At 36.3% G+C, this 18,992-nt stretch overlaps 1 protein-coding gene across 1 annotated transcript in view; it reads right to left on the bottom strand.

Moving 5' to 3' along the window:
* LOC128023121 (collagen alpha-1(VII) chain) overlaps positions 1-18,992 on the bottom strand; it is a gene marked incomplete at its 3' end in the record, with an annotated part of 68,404 nt that continues 49,412 nt past the window's right edge. Inside the window, exons 2-17 of the mRNA XM_052610641.1 lie at positions 18,686-18,949; positions 17,492-17,752; positions 17,026-17,289; positions 16,649-16,912; positions 11,792-12,055; positions 7,385-7,645; positions 6,912-7,175; positions 6,534-6,797; positions 4,523-4,786; positions 3,443-3,703; positions 3,035-3,298; positions 2,657-2,920; positions 1,622-1,882; positions 1,136-1,396; positions 749-1,009; positions 1-200 (exon numbers count right to left, since the gene is read on the bottom strand). Coding sequence (XP_052466601.1) covers positions 1-200; positions 749-1,009; positions 1,136-1,396; positions 1,622-1,882; positions 2,657-2,920; positions 3,035-3,298; positions 3,443-3,703; positions 4,523-4,786; positions 6,534-6,797; positions 6,912-7,175; positions 7,385-7,645; positions 11,792-12,055; positions 16,649-16,912; positions 17,026-17,289; positions 17,492-17,752; positions 18,686-18,949 — 4,142 coding nt within the window. The remainder of the gene's footprint in view (positions 201-748; positions 1,010-1,135; positions 1,397-1,621; positions 1,883-2,656; positions 2,921-3,034; positions 3,299-3,442; positions 3,704-4,522; positions 4,787-6,533; positions 6,798-6,911; positions 7,176-7,384; positions 7,646-11,791; positions 12,056-16,648; positions 16,913-17,025; positions 17,290-17,491; positions 17,753-18,685; positions 18,950-18,992) is intronic.

Genomic DNA, 18,992 nt, shown 5'->3' with positions numbered 1-18,992 from the left:
GGTGAGGTTAAACTGCTGGTCACACTGCAGGGAGGACATGTTACAGTTGTTCTGACTGGTTGAGCAAGAAAGCTTTTGACCTCCTGACCCCAAAGCTGTCACAGAGTAATTCTCCGCCCCAGCAATGGAACTCCAGGACACTAGAACCGAATCTGTCGCACAGTCCACTACGGCAGACACACTGGTGGACAGACATGGTGCTGAAAAAAACAGAAGCATATTTATTATTATTCCATATCATATTAATTATGATACATCCTTTTTGCTAGCACATACACTTCTGGTCAAAAGTTTGGTAAAATTATGATTTTATATTCTGGTGATTGCACAGCTGATGGTGGCTTCAGAATCCTTTATAAATTATTTAAATATGTGCAATTTATGTGCAAAATATTTAAATAATTGAACACACAGACCTGCAATGGTATTACAAACATTTAGTTTCATGTATTTATGTACAAGATGCATATTTTATCCAAACAAAGTCTAAAATAATGTATCATGTTCCTAGATCTAAATCTAGAAAGAATATATATATATATATATATATATATATATATATATATATATATATATATATATATATATATATATATATATATATATATACATACATTACAAATGTTGCATAATCTGTTTTACATAGTATTTCTTAAAAATAGTAAGCAGTCTCTATGGGAGCTAGAGTGAGAAGTATATAGAGTATATAGACACGTACTGTATATGCATGTATGTGTTTCTATGTTACCTGAGTTAGTGTTCACAGTGGCACTGGGAGGGCTGCTGCACAAACCATCTGACGCTGTCACATTGATATGGTACAGTTGACCACATCTGAGCCCTGTCACATTACACTGTGAGCCTGTAGACTGGCAGGTGGTGGACAGTCCATTGCTGTCCTGCAAGGTGGCCGTGTAATACTGTCCTCCTGCACCAGGTGTCCATGATACCACTAAAGCATTTGTGACACAATCCATGATGGGCAGGACATTACTTGGGGTACAGGGCACTAGAACACAAGAAGCAAGGTAAAACTTGAATGTTAATGAATTCAGTGCCTTTCTTTAACAGTTTTTAACTGAAAAAGACATTCTTCATCGTTAAAAATAATCCTGATGTGAAATAAGAAACAAACCTGCTTGAACTTGAACAGGCGCACTGTTCCCACTGCTGCAGTTGCTGCCCTTTGCCTTCACTGTGATTGTGTAAGACTGTCCGCAGGTCAAAGTTGGCAGGTTACAGGAAGTGGATGTTGAGGTGCAGTTAGCTGAAAGGCCGTTAGCACTGCTGGCTGTCACTGTGTAAAGCTCCGCCCCTTGGGTGCTCCCCCAGGTTACACTTGCTATGTTGCTGCTACAGCTTACACTGGCCGACACATTTTGTGGTACACAAGGACCTGGGTGTAAATTATAGAAAACAAAATGAGTACGTGGTAGATCCAAACTTGGTCCTGGAGGACTGGACTGGAGCAGGGAGTTTAGCTCCAACTAGCCTCAACACACTTGCCTGGAAGTTTCTATATTCTTTTTAAACAACATTTCAAATTTCATGTGTGCAAATTTGATTGTGTGCATATTTATTTAGAATAGAAGCTTGCAGCTTTGTCCACATGCTACTGTACCTGCAGTGACCTGACTGGTCACACTGGTGTTGGAGCTACAGCTGTTGGCCACTGCAACCACAGTGATATTGTGCGTCTGCCCACAGCAAATTGCAGGGATTATGCAGGACGTGGAGGTAGAGTTACACACCAGAGTCTTGACTGTGGATTTTGCTTGAGCATAGTAGATCTGTGCCCCTTTACTCGACTGCCAGCTGATCTGAACATCACCTGTTCGACAGTCTAAGAGCTGACTGACCACAGACTGAGGAGCACAGGGTGCTGGGAGACAAAGGTAAACAAAGTATTACTTTAGAATTTTTAAAAGAATATTCCAGGCTAAAAACTAAGCTTTCTCTACAGAATATGTGGTCTGCTGTCAAATGCATTTAAAATGTGAAGTACTGTAGCCAAAGTAACTTATGGTGCCCGGGAGGAGACATGGTCAGTTCACTTAGTTTTGTCATGGCCACAACATAATAACTTGTGGGAATGTGATAATATGTCGTGGCCTTGAGATGCTATGTTGAGGGAATGACATCGATTTCTCATCCTCGACTTCTTATGTTGAGGCAACGACATATTATTCTTGTGGCCACAAGTTTGATGCGTATTGATGCAGATTTGCTTACGCATTAAACTCAAAGCCACAATAAATGGATGTCGTTCCCTCAACATAGAATCCCGAGGTCATGACATAAGGATGTTGTTACCTCGGCAAAATGATCTTGTGGCCATGACATAATATCACATTCCCATGAGTTAATATGATGTTCAGAAAAAATATATATTGTGTCCAAGACATATTATCACGTTCCCACAAGTTATTATGTCGTGGCCACGACAAAACTAAGTGAACCGACCCTGTCACCACCCATGCACCGTATCAAAGCACTTAACATAAGTTATTCAGTAAATTTTTATTTATTTATTTTATTTATTTATTTCAAGTGTTGCAGAGAATAATATTGTGTAATATAGTTTAAAAGTTCTGGATTTAAACACTACTATACAAACTTGCAGTATGCAAAGTTCAATTACAGAGAAAATATTTACCAGTAGTGATGCGACGCACTTCACTGCGTTGCCCAGTGCAGTCCACACTCATAGCTGTGACTGACACATTGTACGCCTGACCACACGACAGGCCGCTGATGTCACAGGAAGTTCTGTTGGAGTTGCTGGTTAGAGTACGTCCATTATCATCTACTGCTGTTACTGTATAGTATGAAACAAGGCCACTGGATGCTGTCCAGGAAACAGAAGCAGTGTCCGACCCACAAGATAATGACACATTGACTTGAGTGGGAACACATGGAGCTGGAAAGGAAAAGATTCATGCCACAAAAAAAGCAGAAGATATTAGCTCTATTGAACATTTCATGCAAGAAGAATCACCAAATTTGCACGTTGTGTTATTATTTAATGTTATACCTGTGTCTAGAGTGACCAAGGCTTTAGAAGAGGTTGAACAGGTCTGGCCGTATCCTGTAACACAGATGTTATAGTGCTGACCACACGGCAGTGAGCCAATGTTGCAGGAGGAGCCATTGGTGAAGCAGTTGTGCTTTTGGGGGTCCTGGAGCGACTGTAGTGTTGCATTAAAACTTAATGAACCATTGCCTGGTGTCCAAGAAATGAGTGCTGAGTTGCTGCGGCAGTCCAGACTGGCTTGAATGCCAGTGTTGTGGCACGGTGCTGGATCATGACAAAAATGTTAACACATCAAACTGCAGATTATGTTTTCTAGGGTGTTACGTAGTTTCTTATTTGTTCAGAAAAAACTGAAGTCGGTTTGTTGTTTCAATCACTAGTTATCACTAATAAGCTGAGTTCAAGTACCTGAGACGAGAGTGACAGGCTGGCTAGCCGGGCCCATGCAGACACCATTCATGCCCATGACTGTGATGGAATATTCCTGGCCACACTGCAGGTTTGGGATATCACATTGAGTGACAGTGTTGTTGCAGGATGTCTTGTACCCTTGGCTGCTTTCCGCCTTTACCAAGTACCAAGTGGCACCAAGTGCACTGTACCAGGTGATGGAAGCAATGTTGGATGTACAGTTTAGAGCAGCAGTAACACTGGTGGGAATGCAGGGAGCTAGAGAAGAGGAGGTTATATAAAAAACAGATTATACATAAAAACTGTACATATACAGTTATTTTCAAAAGTTTGTATTAATCTTTTTTTTTTAGGTTTCATGAAGGATGTTTTGTATGCTCACCATGGCTGGATTTATTTTATCAAAATATAACCAAAACCTTAATCTTGTGACATATTATTAAAATTTTAAATATCTGCTATCTAATTTTTTTTGGTATATTTAAAATGTAATTTATTCCTGTGATGTCAAAGCAGAATTTTGAACAGCCATTATTTCAGTCTTCAGTATCACATGATCCTTGAGAAATCATTCTAATACGCTGATTTGGTGCATGAGAAAAAAATCGTATCAACTTTTAAAATGGTTGTTGACTAAATATTTTGAAGAGACTTTTTTTTTTTTTTTTTGATGAATAGAAAATTCACAAGAAGATTATTTCTTTGAGATGAAAATATTTTTTAACATTGTCTTTATTATAACAATTTGTCTTATTTTTTCAATCTTACTGACCCTAAACCTTTGAATTTTGGTGTATGATACATGTTGACCCTGAACAAAAAATGTAGACACTTAAGCTACGTTTAAAAATTAATGAATGTCAAATAATTAAAGAACATAACATGTGTTTTGTGGGTTTAGTTGATCATATTCTACAGATATACAGATATATATAATTTGATAAAATAAACACAAAATACTACTTTTTTATCTAATGCACTGAAATTCATACATCTAATGTATTTAAGGGCCAAATTTTCTGTACGCATTGTTGTTATGAATCACATATATCAGCAAAAGTTAACATGAGCTGTCACCTGTTTCCACTACAGCTTTAGGTTGAGAGCTGCTGTTGCAGGTGGTGCCATCAGCTTGGACAGTCACATTTAGTCTCATCCCACACGGCAGAGAGGTCAGCTGACAGGAAGTTCCCATAGAGTGACAAGAAGCTAAACGTTGCTGCTGCCTGTCTGTTGCAATTGCTGTGTACCCATTAGCTCCTGCGCTGGCAGCCCATGTCACGTTGGCTGTGTTGGTGTCACACTGGAGCACAGTTGTGATGTTTTGAGGGTCACAGGGAGCTAAAGGAGATAGATAGTCGGTTTCAAAGGTCTGTTATTACTGTGTAAACATGCATTTTATTCCTTGTTTTAACTGTTTTAAATTATATATTTATTTATTTATTTTTACACTTTTTTTTGTTTATTTTAAAGGGGAGGTCTAATGCTATTTCATGCATTCTGACTTGTTTACACTATTACGAGCTGTATTCATCAACCATTACTCCAGTCTTCAGTGTCACATGATTCTTCAGAAAAAAAAAACATTTATTTAAAGTATTAAATATATTTATTAATTTCTTAAATATATATATCTGACCTGTGTATCATGTAAAAACAAATGTGCAGAGCATATTTCAGACCACAGTACTCTGGGTGCTGAATCCCACAATGTAAAGCACTTGACTTTGTCCAAACAAACTGAAGTCATTTAAATGATTTGCAAAGACATTTTTCTTACACATAATTTGAGATTTTATGCAAAATGAACCTATGTATTTCACCTGAATGCCACTCACTGAATTAAACGTGCTCTGCAAAGTAATCAGGTCATGTGACAAGAAAGAAGCATTGTTTAAACTTAAATACCATTGAATAATCTGTTTTACATACTATTTCTTAAAAATAGTAAGCAGTATACAGTATATACGGCACATTATGCAGTTAACAATGAACATCTTGGTTATGTATTTTAACCCTCATTCCCTGAAGGAGGGAACTGAGACGTCACGTCGGTGACCGACGAATTGGGAATCTTGCTAGAGAGACCAATTTACCTCGAGTGTAAACTAAACGAGCAAGTGCACATTGACATATTTGTCTTGAGGCCACGAGTTTAATGCGTAAACAAACCTGCGTAACATAGCAACCTGGGATTTTCAGAGATGGATTTAATAATATTTTATTTTGAATTACGAAATGATTACATTATTTATTATAGAAATCATGACATTATTAAATTATTATAGTTGGCTAATTAATAGACCATAAATATAAATACTATAGCGTTCACAGTGTTCTGTAAGTGTCATTGAGGAATTAATCATTCACGTAGTTTAATTCGTAAATGAAAACACAACTCACTCATTAATCATCACACACGTGCTTTAATACAATCATAAAGTCAAAACTTTATTTGCATAAATGTCAGGTGTTTATTTGCCAAATATATGGTATGCTAGCAAATACTAGCATAATTATACAAAACATTAACTAGGTAAAGCGATACACAAATTGAAAGGGGATAGAAGCATATAAATAATAATACATGTAAAAATATATCTCTAATAAGTTAATGTAATAATAATAATAAATATTAAATTAAAGGTTTAATGTTAATAAAAATGTTTTATCCATATCTGATAATCCTGGATTGCTTTGGTCACGCAGGTTTGTTTACGCATTAAACTCAAGGCCTTCAACATAGAATCTCGGCAAAATAATCTCGTGGCCATGACATAATATCACATTCCCACGAGTTAATATGACGTTCCCAAAAAACAAAACAAAAAATATCTTGTGGCCACAACATATTATCACATTCCCACAAGTTATTATGTCGTGGCCACGACAAAACTAAGTGAACCGACCCTGTCACCACCCATGCACCGTATCAAAGCACTTAAAATAAGTTATGTAGTAAAAGTGTTTTTAAAATTTTTTTTTCAAGTGTTGCAGAGATTGTGTACTATGGGTTAAACATTCTGGATTTAAACACTACTATTCAAATGTGCAGTATGTAAAATACAATTTCAGAGAAAATATTTACCAGTAGTGATGCGACGCACTTCACTGCGTTGCCCAGTGCAGTCCACACTCATAGCTGTGACTGACACATTGTACGCCTGACCACACGACAGGCCGCTGATGTCACAGGAAGTTCTGTTGGAGTTGCTGGTTAGAGTACGTCCATTATCATCTACTGCTGTTACTGTATAGTATGAAACAAGGCCACTGGATGCTGCCCAGGAAACAGATGCAGTGTCCGACCCAAAAGATAATGACACATTGACTTGAGTGGGAACACATGGAGCTGGAAAGGAAAAGATTCATGCCACAAAAAAAGCAGAAGATATTAGCTCTATTGAACATTTCATGCAAGAAGAATCACCAAATTTGCACGTTGTGTTATTATTTAATGTTATACCTGTGTCTAGAGTGACCAAGGCTTTAGAAGAGGTTGAACAGGTCTGGCCGTATCCTGTAACACAGATGTTATAGTGCTGACCACACGGCAGTGAGCCAATGTTGCAGGAGGAGCCATTGGTGAAGCAGTTGTGCTTTTGGGGGTCCTGGAGCGACTGAAGTGTTGAATTAAAACTTAATGAACCATTGCCTGGTGTCCAAGAAATGAGTGCTGAGTTACTGCGGCAGTCCAGACTGGCTTGAATGCCAGTGTTGTGGCACGGTGCTGGATCATGACAAAAATGTTAACACATAAAACTGCAGTATACGTTTTCACATTTACTGAATGGTGCTTGCCATGAAAAACCTGCTAAGGTATTGTTGTATGGTTGCTAGGGTGTTACTAGGTAATTTCTTAATTTCTTGTTCAGAAAAAACTGAAGTTGGTTTGTTGTTTCAATCACTATTTATCACTAATAAGCTGAGTTCAAGTACCTGAGACGAGAGTGACAGGCTGGCTAGCCGGGCCCATGCAGACACCATTCATGCCCATGACTGTGATGGAATATTCCTGGCCACACTGCAGGTTTGGGATATCACATTGAGTGACAGTGTTGTTGCAGGATGTCTTGTACCCTTGGCTGCTTTCCACCTTTACCAAGTACCAAGTGGCACCAAGTGCACTGTACCAGGTGATGGAAGCAATGTTGGATGTACAGTTTAGAGCGGCAGCAACACTGGTGGGAATGCAAGGAGCTAGAGAAGTGGAGGTTATATAAAAAACAGATTATATATAAAAAGTGAACATATACAGTACTTTTCAAAAGTTTGAGGTAGTTTTTTTTTTTTTTTTTTTTTTTTTTCTCGAAAGATGGTTTGTATACTCACCATGGCTGGATTTATTTTATCAAAATACAACCAAAACCTTAATCTTACGACACATTATTAAAATGTTAAATACCATATATATGTATATATATATATATATATATATATATATATATATATATATATATATATATATATATATATATATAACATTAAAATGTAATTTATTCCTGTGATGTCAAAGCAGAATTTTCAGCAGACATTATTTCAGTCTTCAATATCACATGGTACTTGAGAAAGCATTCTAATACGCTGATTTGGAAATCCTATCAACTTTTAAAATGGTTGTTCTACTAAATATTTTGCATATATATATATATATATATATATATATATATATATATATATATATATATATATATATATATATATATATATATATATATATATATATATATATATATATATATTTTTTTTTTTTTTTTTTTTTTTTTTTTTTTGATGAATAGAAAATTAAAAGGAAGATTATTTATTTGAAATCGAAATATTTTGTAACATTAAGTCTTTACTGTCACTTTTGAATAAAGTAATGTGTTCTTATCGATTTAAATAATTTATTTATTTCCCAAAAAATAAAAAAATATTATAACATTTCATCTTATTTTGAAATCTTACTGACCCTAAACCTTTGAATTTTGGTGTATTATTTTGTTTTTGTTTCTTTTTTTGTTTATAATACATGTGGACCCTGAAAGAAACATGTGGACACTTAAGCTACGTTTAAAAATGAATGAATGTCAGTGAATAAAATAACATAAGTTTTTTATGGGTTTAGTTGGTCATATTCTAAAGATATATATCATTTGATAAAATAAACAAGGAAATGCTACTTTTTTTTATCTAATGCACTGAAATTCATACATCTAATGTATTTAAGGGCCAAATTTTCTGTACGCATTGTTGTTATGACTCACATATATCAGCAAAAGTTAACATGAGCTGTCACCTGTTTCCACTACAGCTTTAGGTTGAGAGCTGCTGTTGCAGATGGTGCCATCAGCTTGGACAGTCACATTTAGTCTCATCCCACACGGCAGAGAGGTCAGCTGACAGGAAGTTCCCATAGAGTGACAAGAAGCTAAACGTTGCTGCTGCCTGTCTGTTGCAATTGCTGTGTACCCATTAGCTCCTGCGCTGATAGCCCATGTCACGTTGGCTGTGTTGGTGTCACACTGGAGCACAGTTGTGATGTTTTGAGGGTCACAGGGAGCTAAAGGAGATAGATAGTCGGTTTCAAAAGGTCTGTTATTACTGTGTAAACATGCATTTTATTCCTCATTTTAAATTTGTATTAATTATTTTTTTACACAATTTGTATTTTACATTTTAAAGGGGAGGTCTAATGCTATTTCATGCATTCTGACATGTTTACACTGTTAAAAGGCTGGATTCAGCAACCATTACTCCAGTCTTTAGTGTCACATGATTTTTTAGAAAGAAATATTTAAAGTATTAATTGTATTAATTAATTTCTTTAAAAAATATTAATGACCTGTGTATCATGAAAAAAAACAAATGTACAGAGCATACTGTAGATATCTATATCTATTGGTACAGACCAATTTACCTCAAGTGTAAACTAAACTGTCTAGCATTTCTGAGTGTTTTCCCTCTATTTGTTCTTCATGTGTCTTATTTTGGATTGTTTACACTGACTCTGATTGTCTGCTGTCTTCCCTGACCTCTGCTTGTTTCTGTTTTCGATTCTGGTTATCACTGACATAGCTGACGCCATTCCTGATTTCTGCCTGTCTAACCACTCTTAAATAAATACTGCAATTGGATCTGAACGTCTCTGACTCTCTTCGTAACAGTCACCACCCAGGCACCGTATCAAAGCACTTAATAGAAGTTATTCAAAATGTTTTTTTTTTTTTTTTTTTCAAGTGTTGCAGAGAATAATATTGTGTAATATAAGTTAAACACTCCGGATTTTAATACAACTATACAAATTTGCAGTAAGCAAAGTTCAATTTCAGAGAAAATATTTACCAGTAGTGATGCGACGCACTTCACTGCGTTGCCCAGTGCAGTCCACACTCATAGCTGTGACTGACACATTGTACGCCTGACCACACGACAGGCCGCTGATGTCACAGGAAGTTCTGTTGGAGTTGCTGGTTAGAGTACGTCCATTATCATCTACTGCTGTTACTGTATAGTATGAAACAAGGCCACTGGATGCTGCCCAGGAAACAGATGCAGTGTCCGACCCACAAGATAATGACACATTGACTTGAGTGGGAACACATGGAGCTGGAAAGGAAAAGATTCATGCCACAAAAGAGCCGAAGATTTTAGCTCTATTGATCATTTGATGTCAGAAGAATCACCAAATTTGCATGTTGTGTTATTATTTAATGTTATACCTGTGTCTAGAGTGACCAAGGCTTTAGAAGAGGTTGAACAGGTCTGGCCGTATCCTGTAACACAGATGTTATAGTGCTGACCACACGGCAGTGAGCCAATGTTGCAGGAGGAGCCATTGGTGAAGCAGTTGTGCTTTTGGGGGTCCTGGAGCGACTGTAGTGTTGCATTAAAACTTAATGAACCATTGCCTGGTGTCCAAGAAATGAGTGCTGAGTTGCTGCGGCAGTCCAGACTGGCTTGAATGCCAGTGTTGTGGCACGGTGCTGGATCATGACAAAAATGTTAACACATCAAACTGCAGTATACGTTTTCACATTTACTGAATGGTGCTTGCCATGAAAAACCTGCTAAGGTATTGTTGTATGGTTGCTAGGGTGTTACTAGGTAATTTCTTATTTGTTCAGAAAAAACTGAAGTTGGTTTGTTGTTTCAATCACTATTTATCATTAATAAGCTTAGTTCAAGTACCTGAGACGAGAGTGACAGGCTTGCTAGCCGGGCCCATGCAGACACCATTCATGCCCATGACTGTGATGGAATATTCCTGGCCACACTGCAGGTTTGGGATATCACATTGAGTGACAGTGTTGTTGCAGGATGTCTTGTACCCTTGGCTGCTTTCCACCTTTACCAAGTACCAAGTGGCACCAAGTGCACTGTACCAGGTGATGGAAGCAATGTTGGATGTACAGTTTAGAGCGGCAGCAACACTGGTGGGAATGCAGGGAGCTAGAGAAGAGGAGGTAATATTAAAAACAGATTATATATAAAAACTGTACATATACAGTTCTTTTCAAAAGTTTGTGTTAATCTTTCTTTTTTTAGGTTTCTTGAAAGATGTTTTGTATGCTCACCATGGCTGGATTTATGTTATCAAAATACAACCAAAACCTAAATCATATGACATATTATTAAAACTTAAAATATCTGTTACGTAATTTTTTGGGGTATATTTAAAATGTAATTTATTCCTGTGATGTCAAAGCAGAATTTTCAGCAGCCATTATTCCAGTCTTTCAGTATCACGTTACTTGAGAAATCATTCTAATACGCTGATTTGGTGCATAAGAAAAAAATCGTATCAACTTTTAAAATGGTTGTTCTACTAAATATTTTGCAGAGATATATTTTTTTTAATGAATAGAAAATGCAAAAGAAGATTATTTATTTGAAATTGAAATATTTTGTAACATTATGTCTTTACTGTCACTTTTGAATAAAGTACTGTGTTCTTACCGATTTAAATAATTTATTTATTTCCCAAAAAATAAAAAAATATTATAACATTTCTTCTTATTTTAAAATCTTACTGACCCTAAACCTTTGAATTTTGGTGTATTATTTTGTTTTGTTTCTTTATTTGTTTATAATACATGTGGACCCTGAAAAAAACATGTGGACACTTAAGCTACGTTTAAAAATGAATGAATGTCAGTGAATAAAATAACATAACATTAGTTTTTTATGGGTTTAGTTGGTCATATTCTACAGATATATATAATTTGATAAAATAAACAAGGAAATGCTACTTTTTTTATCTAATGCACTGAAATTCATACATCTAATGTATTTAAGGGCCAAATTTTCTGTACGCATTGTTGTTATGACTCACATATATCAGCAAAAGTAAACATGAGCTGTCACCTGTTTCCACTACAGCTTTAGGTTGAGAGCTGCTGTTGCAGGTGGTGCCATCAGCTTGGACAGTCACATTTAGTCTCATCCCACACGGCAGAGAGGTCAGCTGACAGGAAGTTCCCATAGAGTGACAAGAAGCTAAACGTTGCTGCTGCCTGTCTGTTGCAATTGCTGTGTACCCATTAGCTCCTGCGCTGGCAGCCCATGTCACGTTGGCTGTGTTGGTGTCACACTGGAGCACAGTTGTGATGTTTTGAGGGTCACAGGGAGCTAAAGGAGATAGATAGTCGGTTTCAAAGGTCTGTTATTACTGTGTAAACATGCATTTTATTCCTCATTTTAAATTTGTATTAATTATTTTTTTTACACAATTTGTATTTTACATTTCAAAGGAGAGGTCTAATGCTATTTCATGCATTCTGACATGTTTACACTGTTAAAAGGCTGGATTCAGCAACCATTACTCCAGTCTTTAGTGTCACATGATTTTTCAGAAAGAAATATTTATTTAAAGTATTAATTGTATTAATTAATTTCTTAAAAAAATATTACTGACCTGTGTATCATGAAAAAAAAAAACAAATGTGCAGAGCATACTTCAGACCATAGTAGTCTTGGTGCTGAATCCCACAATGCAAAGCACTCGTCTTTGTCCAAATTCAACTCATTTAACTGATTTGCAAAGACATTGTTTTTTTGTTTTTTTTACATAAGATTTGAGATTTTATTCTAAATGAACCTATGTATTTCACCTGAATGCCACTCACTGAATTAAACATGCTCTGCAAAGTAATCAGGTCATGTGACAAGAAAGAAGCATTGTTTAAACTTAAACAATATTGAATAATATGTTTACATACTATTTCTTAAAATTAGTAAGCAGTATACAGTATATACTGCACGTTATGTAGCGAACAATGAACATTTTGATTACGTATTGTAACCCTCGTTCCCTGAATGAGGGAACGGAGACGTCACGTCGGTGACCGACGAATTGGGAATCTCGCTAGAAAGACCAATTTACCTCAAGTGTAAACTAAACTGTCTAGCATTTCTGAGTGTTTTCCCTCTATTTATTCTTCCCGTGTTTAATTTTGGATTGTTTACACTGACTCTGATTCTCTGCTGTCTTCCCTGACCTCTGCTTGTTTCTATTTTCGATTCTGGTTATCCCTGACATACCTGACGCCATTCCTGATTTCTGCCTGTCTAACCACTCTTAAATAAATACTGCAATTGGATCTGAACGTCTCTGACTCTCTTCGTAACAGTCACCACCCAGGCACCGTATCAAAGCACTTAATAGAAGTTATTCAGAATGTTTTGTTTTTTTTTTTTTTTTTCAAGTGTTGCAGAGAATAATATTGTGTAATATAAGTTAAACGTTCTGGATTTTAATACTACTATACAAACTTGCAGTATGCAAAGTTCAATTTCAGAGAAAATATTTACCAGTACTGATACGACGCACTTCACTGCGTTGCCCAGTGCAGTCCACACTCATAGCTGTGACTGACACATTGTACGCCTGACCACACGACAGGCCGCTGATGTCACAGGAAGTTCTGTTGGAGTTGCTGGTTAGAGTACGTCCATTATCATCTACTGCTGTTACTGTATAGTATGAAACAAGGCCACTGGATGCTGCCCAGGAAACAGATGCAGTGTCCGACCCACAAGATAATGACACATTGACTTGAGTGGGAACACATGGAGCTGGAAAGGAAAAGATTCATGCCACAAAAAAGCAGAAGATTTTACCTCTATAAATAATTTGATGCAAGAAGAATCACCAAATTTGCACGTTGTGTTATTATTTAATGTTATACCTGTGTCTAGAGTGACCAAGGCTTTAGAAGAGGTTGAACAGGTCTGGCCGTATCCTGTAACACAGATGTTATAGTGCTGACCACACGGCAGTGAGCCAATGTTGCAGGAGGAGCCATTGGTGAAGCAGTTGTGCTTTTGGGGGTCCTGGAGCGACTGTAGTGTTGCATTAAAACTTAATGAACCATTGCCTGGTGTCCAAGAAATGAGTGCTGAGTTGCTGCGGCAGTCCAGACTGGCTTGAATGCCAGTGTTGTGGCACGGTGCTGGATCATGACAAAAATGTTAACACATCAAACTGCAGATTATGTTTTTACATTTACTGAATGGTGCTTGCCATGAAAATCCTCTAAGGTATTGTTGTATGGTTGCTAGGGTGTTACTACGTAGTTTCTTATTTGTTCAGAAAAAACTGAAGTTGGTTTGTTGTTTCAATCACTAGTTATCACTAATGAGCTGAGTTCAAGTACCTGAGACGAGAGTGACAGGCTTGCTAGCCGGGCCCATGCAGACACCATTCATGCCCATGACTGTGATGGAATATTCCTGGCCACACTGCAGGTTTGGGATATCACATTGAGTGACAGTGTTGTTGCAGGATGTCTTGTACCCTTGGCTGCTTTCCACCTTTACCAAGTACCAAGTGGCACCAAGTGCACTGTACCAGGTGATGGAAGCAATGTTGGATGTACAGTTTAGAGCGACAGCAACACTGGTGGGAATGCAAGGAGCTAGAGAAGTGGAGGTTATATAAAAAACAGATTATATATAAAAACTGCACATATACAGTTCTTTTCAAAAGTTTGTATTAATCTTTTGTTTAGGTTTCTTGAAGGATGTTTCTTATGCTCACCATGGCTGGATTTATTTTATCAAAATGCAACCAAAACCTTTTCTTATGACATATTATTAAAACTTAAAATATCTGCTATCTATTTATTTTTTGGTATATTTAAAATGTAATTTATTCTTGTGATTTCAAAGCAGAATTTTCAGCAGCCATTATTCCAGTCTTCAGTATCACATGATACTTGAGAAATAATTATAATACGCTGATTTGGTGCATAAGAAAAAAATCGTATCAACTTTTAAGATGATTGTTTGACTAAATATTTTGCAGAGACTTTTTTTTTTTTTGATGAATAAAAAATTCACAAGAAGATTATTTCTTTGAGATGTAAATATTTTCTAACATTATGTCTTTACTGTCACTTTTGAATGAATTAATGGGTTCTTACCGGATAAAATAACTAATTTCATTCCAAACAAAAAAAAATATTATAGCAATTTGTCTTATTTTTTCAATCTTACTGACCCTAAACCTTTGAATTTTGGTGTATATATATATTTTGTTTTTTCTTTGTTTGTTTATAATACATGTGGACCCAGAAAAAAAAATGTAGACACTTAAGCTACGTTTAAAAATTAATGAATGTCAAATAATTAAATAACATAATATGTGTTTTATGGTTTTAGTTGATCATATTCTACAGATATACAGATATATATAATTTGATAAAATAAACACAAAAATACTACTTTTTTATCGAATGCACTGAAATTCATACATCTAATGTATTTAAGGACCAAATATTCTGTACGCATTGTTGTTATGAATCACATATATCAGCAAAAGTTAACATGAGCTGTCACCTGTTTCCACTACAGCTTTAGGTTGAGAGCTACTGTTGCAGGTGGTGCCATCAGCTTGGACAGTCACATTTAGTCTCATCCCACACGGCAGAGAGGTCAGCTGACAGGAAGTTCCCATAGAGTGACAAGAAGCTAAACGTTGCTGCTGCCTGTCTGTTGCAATTGCTGTGTACCCATTAGCTCCTGCGCTGATAGCCCATGTCACGTTGGCTGTGTTGGTGTCACACTGGAGCACAGTTGTGATGTTTTGAGGGTCACAGGGAGCTAAAGGAGATAGATAGTCGGTTTCAAAAGGTCTGTTATTACTGTGTAAACATGCATTTTATTCCTCATTTAAATATATATATATATATATATATATATATATATATATATATATATATATATATATATATATATATAGATAGATATTTTACACAATTTGTATTTTACATTTTAAAGGAGAGGTCTAATGCTATTTCATGCATTCTGACATGTTTACACTGTTAAAAGGCTGGATTCAGCAACCATTACTCCAGTCTTCAGTGTCACATGATTCTTCAGAAAGAAACATTTATTTAAAGTATTAATTATATTAATTAATTTCTTTAAAAAAAAATATTACAGACCTGTGTATCATGAAAAAAACAAATGTGCAGATCATACTAGTAGTTTGGTTGCTTAATCCCACAATGCAAAGCACATGACTTTGTCCAAATTCAACTAATTTAGCTGATTTGAAAAGATTTTTATTTATTTATTTTTTTTTACAAAAGATTTGAGATTTTTGTATTTCACCTGAATGCCATTCACTGATTTAAACATGCTCTGCAAAGTAATCAGGTCATGTGACAAGAAAGTTGCATTGTTTAAACTTAATATTGAATAATCTGTTTCACATACTATTTCTTAAAAATAGTAAGCAGTATACAGTATATACTGCACATTATGCAGTGAACAATGAATATCTTGATTACATATTGTAACCCTCGTTCCCTGAAGGAGGGAACAGAGACGTCACGTCTGTGACCGACGAATTGGGAATCTCGCTAGAAAGACCAATTTACCTCGAGTGTAAACTAAACTGTCTAGCATTTCTGAGTGTTTTCGCTCTATTTGTTCTTCCCGTGTTTAATTTTGGATTGTTTACACTGACTCTGATTATCTGCTGTCTTCCCTGACCTCTGCTTGTTTCTGTTTTCGATTCTGGTTATCCCTGACATACCTGACGCCATTCCTGATTTCTGCCTGTCTGACCACTCTTAAATAAATACTGCAAATGGATTTATTTTATTGAAGTGTTGCAGAGAATAATATTGTGTATTATAAGTTAAAAGTTCTGGATTTAAACACTACTATACAAACTTGCAGTATTCAAAGTAAAATTTTAGAGAAAATATTTACCAGTAGTGATGCGACGCACTTCACTGCGTTGCCCAGTGCAGTCCACACTCATAGCTGTGACTGACACATTGTACGCCTGACCACACGACAGGCCGCTGATGTCACAGGAAGTTCTGTTGGAGTTGCTGGTTAGAGTACGTCCATTATCATCTACTGCTGTTACTGTATAGTATGAAACAAGGCCACTGGATGCTGCCCAGGAAACAGATGCAGTGTCCGACCCACAAGATAATGACACATTGACTTGAGTGGGAACACATGGAGCTGGAAAGGAAAAGATTCATGCCACAAAAAAGCAGAAGATTTTAGCTCTATAAATAATTTGATGCAAGAAGAATCACCTAATTTGCACGTTGTGTTATTATTTAATGTTATACCTGTGTCTAGAGTGACCAAGGCTTTAGAAGAGGTTGAACAGGTCTGGCCGTATCCTGTAACACAGATGTTATAGTGCTGACCACACGGCAGTGAGCCAATGTTGCAGGAGGAGCCATTGGTGAAGCAGTTGTGCTTTTGGGGGTCCTGGAGCGACTGAAGTGTTGCATTAAAACTTAATGAACCATTGCCTGGTGTCCAAGAAATGAGTGCTGAGTTGCTGCGGCAGTCCAGACTGGCTTGAATGCCAGTGTTGTGGCACGGTGCTGGATCATGACAAAAATGTTAACACATCAAACTGCAGTATACGTTTTTACATTTACTGAACGGTGCTTGCCATGAAAAACCTGCTAAGGTATTGTTGTATGGTTGCTAGGGAGTTACTTGGTAGTTTATTTTTTGTTCAGAAAAAACTGTCGGTTTGTTGTTTCAATCACTAGTTATCACTAATGAGCTGAGTTCAAGTACCTGAGACGAGAGTGATAGGCTGGCTAGCCGGGCCCATGCAGACACCATTCATGCCCATGACTGTGATGGAATATTCCTGGCCACACTGCAGGTTTGGGATATCACATTGAGTGACAGTGTTGTTGCAGGATGTCTTGTACCCTTGGCTGCTTTCCACCTTTACCAAGTACCAAGTGGCACCAAGTGCACTGTACCAGGTGATGGAAGCAATGTTGGATGTACAGTTTAGAGCGACAGCAACACTGGTGGGAATGCAGGGAGCTAGAGAAGAGGAGGTTATATAAAAAAAAATTGTTGTATATAAATTATTATATATAAAAAGTGTACTTATATAGTACTTTTCAAAAGTACAGTACTTTTTAGGTTTCTTGAAAGATGTTTCGTATTCAAACCAACATTGCATTTATTTTATCAAAATACAACCAAAACTTCAATCTTATGAGATATTATTAAAACTTAAAATATCTGTTATCTAATTTTTTGGGTATATTTAAAATGTAATTTATTCCTGTGATGTCAAAGCAGAATTTTCAGCAGCCATTATTCCAGTCTTTCAGTATCACGTTACTTGAGAAATCATTCTAATACGCTGAATTGGTGCATAAGAAAAATATTATTATCAACTTTCAAAACAACTGTTCTGCTAAATATTTGCAGAGACACTTTTTTTTTTTGATGTATAGAAAATTCACAAGAAGATTATTTCTTTGAGATGTAAATAGTTTCTAACATTATGGCTTTACTGTCACTTTTGAACGAATAAATTGGTTCTTACCGAATAAAATGATTAATTTCTTTCCAAACAAAAAAAAAAATATATTATAACAAATTTGTCTTATTTTTTCAATCTTACTGACCCTAAACCTTTGAATTTTGGTGTATATAGTTTTTTAAATTCTTTGTTTGTTTATAATACATGTGGACCCTGAAAAAAAAAATGTAGACACTTAAGCTATGTTTAAAAATAAATGAATGTCACATAATTAAATAACATAACATAAGTGTTTGTGGGTTTAGTTGGTCATATTCTACAGATATACAGATATATATAATTTGATAAAATAAACAAGAAAATACTACTTTTTTATCTAATGCACTGAAATTTATAAATCTAATGTATTTAAGGACCAAATTTTCTGTAAGAATTGTTGTTATGAATCACATTCATCAGCAAAAGTTAACATGAGCTGTCACCTGTTTCCACTACAGCTTTAGGTTGAGAGCTGCTGTTGCAGGTGGTGCCATCAGCTTGGACAGTCACATTTAGTCTCATCCCACACGGCAGAGAGGTCAGCTGACAGGAAGTTCCCATAGAGTGACAAGAAGCTAAACGTTGCTGCTGCCTGTCTGTTGCAATTGCTGTGTACCCATTAGCTCCTGCGCTGGCAGCCCATGTCACGTTGGCTGTGTTGGTGTCACACTGGAGCACAGTTGTGATGTTTTGAGGGTCACAGGGAGCTAAAGGAGATAGATAGTCGGTTTCAAAGATCTGTTATTGCTA

Source organism: Carassius gibelio, chromosome A2, assembly GCF_023724105.1.
Source record: "Carassius gibelio isolate Cgi1373 ecotype wild population from Czech Republic chromosome A2, carGib1.2-hapl.c, whole genome shotgun sequence".
Taxonomy (NCBI): Eukaryota; Metazoa; Chordata; class Actinopteri; order Cypriniformes; family Cyprinidae; genus Carassius; species Carassius gibelio.
The sequence above is the reverse complement of the archived record's forward strand: the minus strand, read 5'-3'. Positions and strand labels throughout refer to the sequence as shown.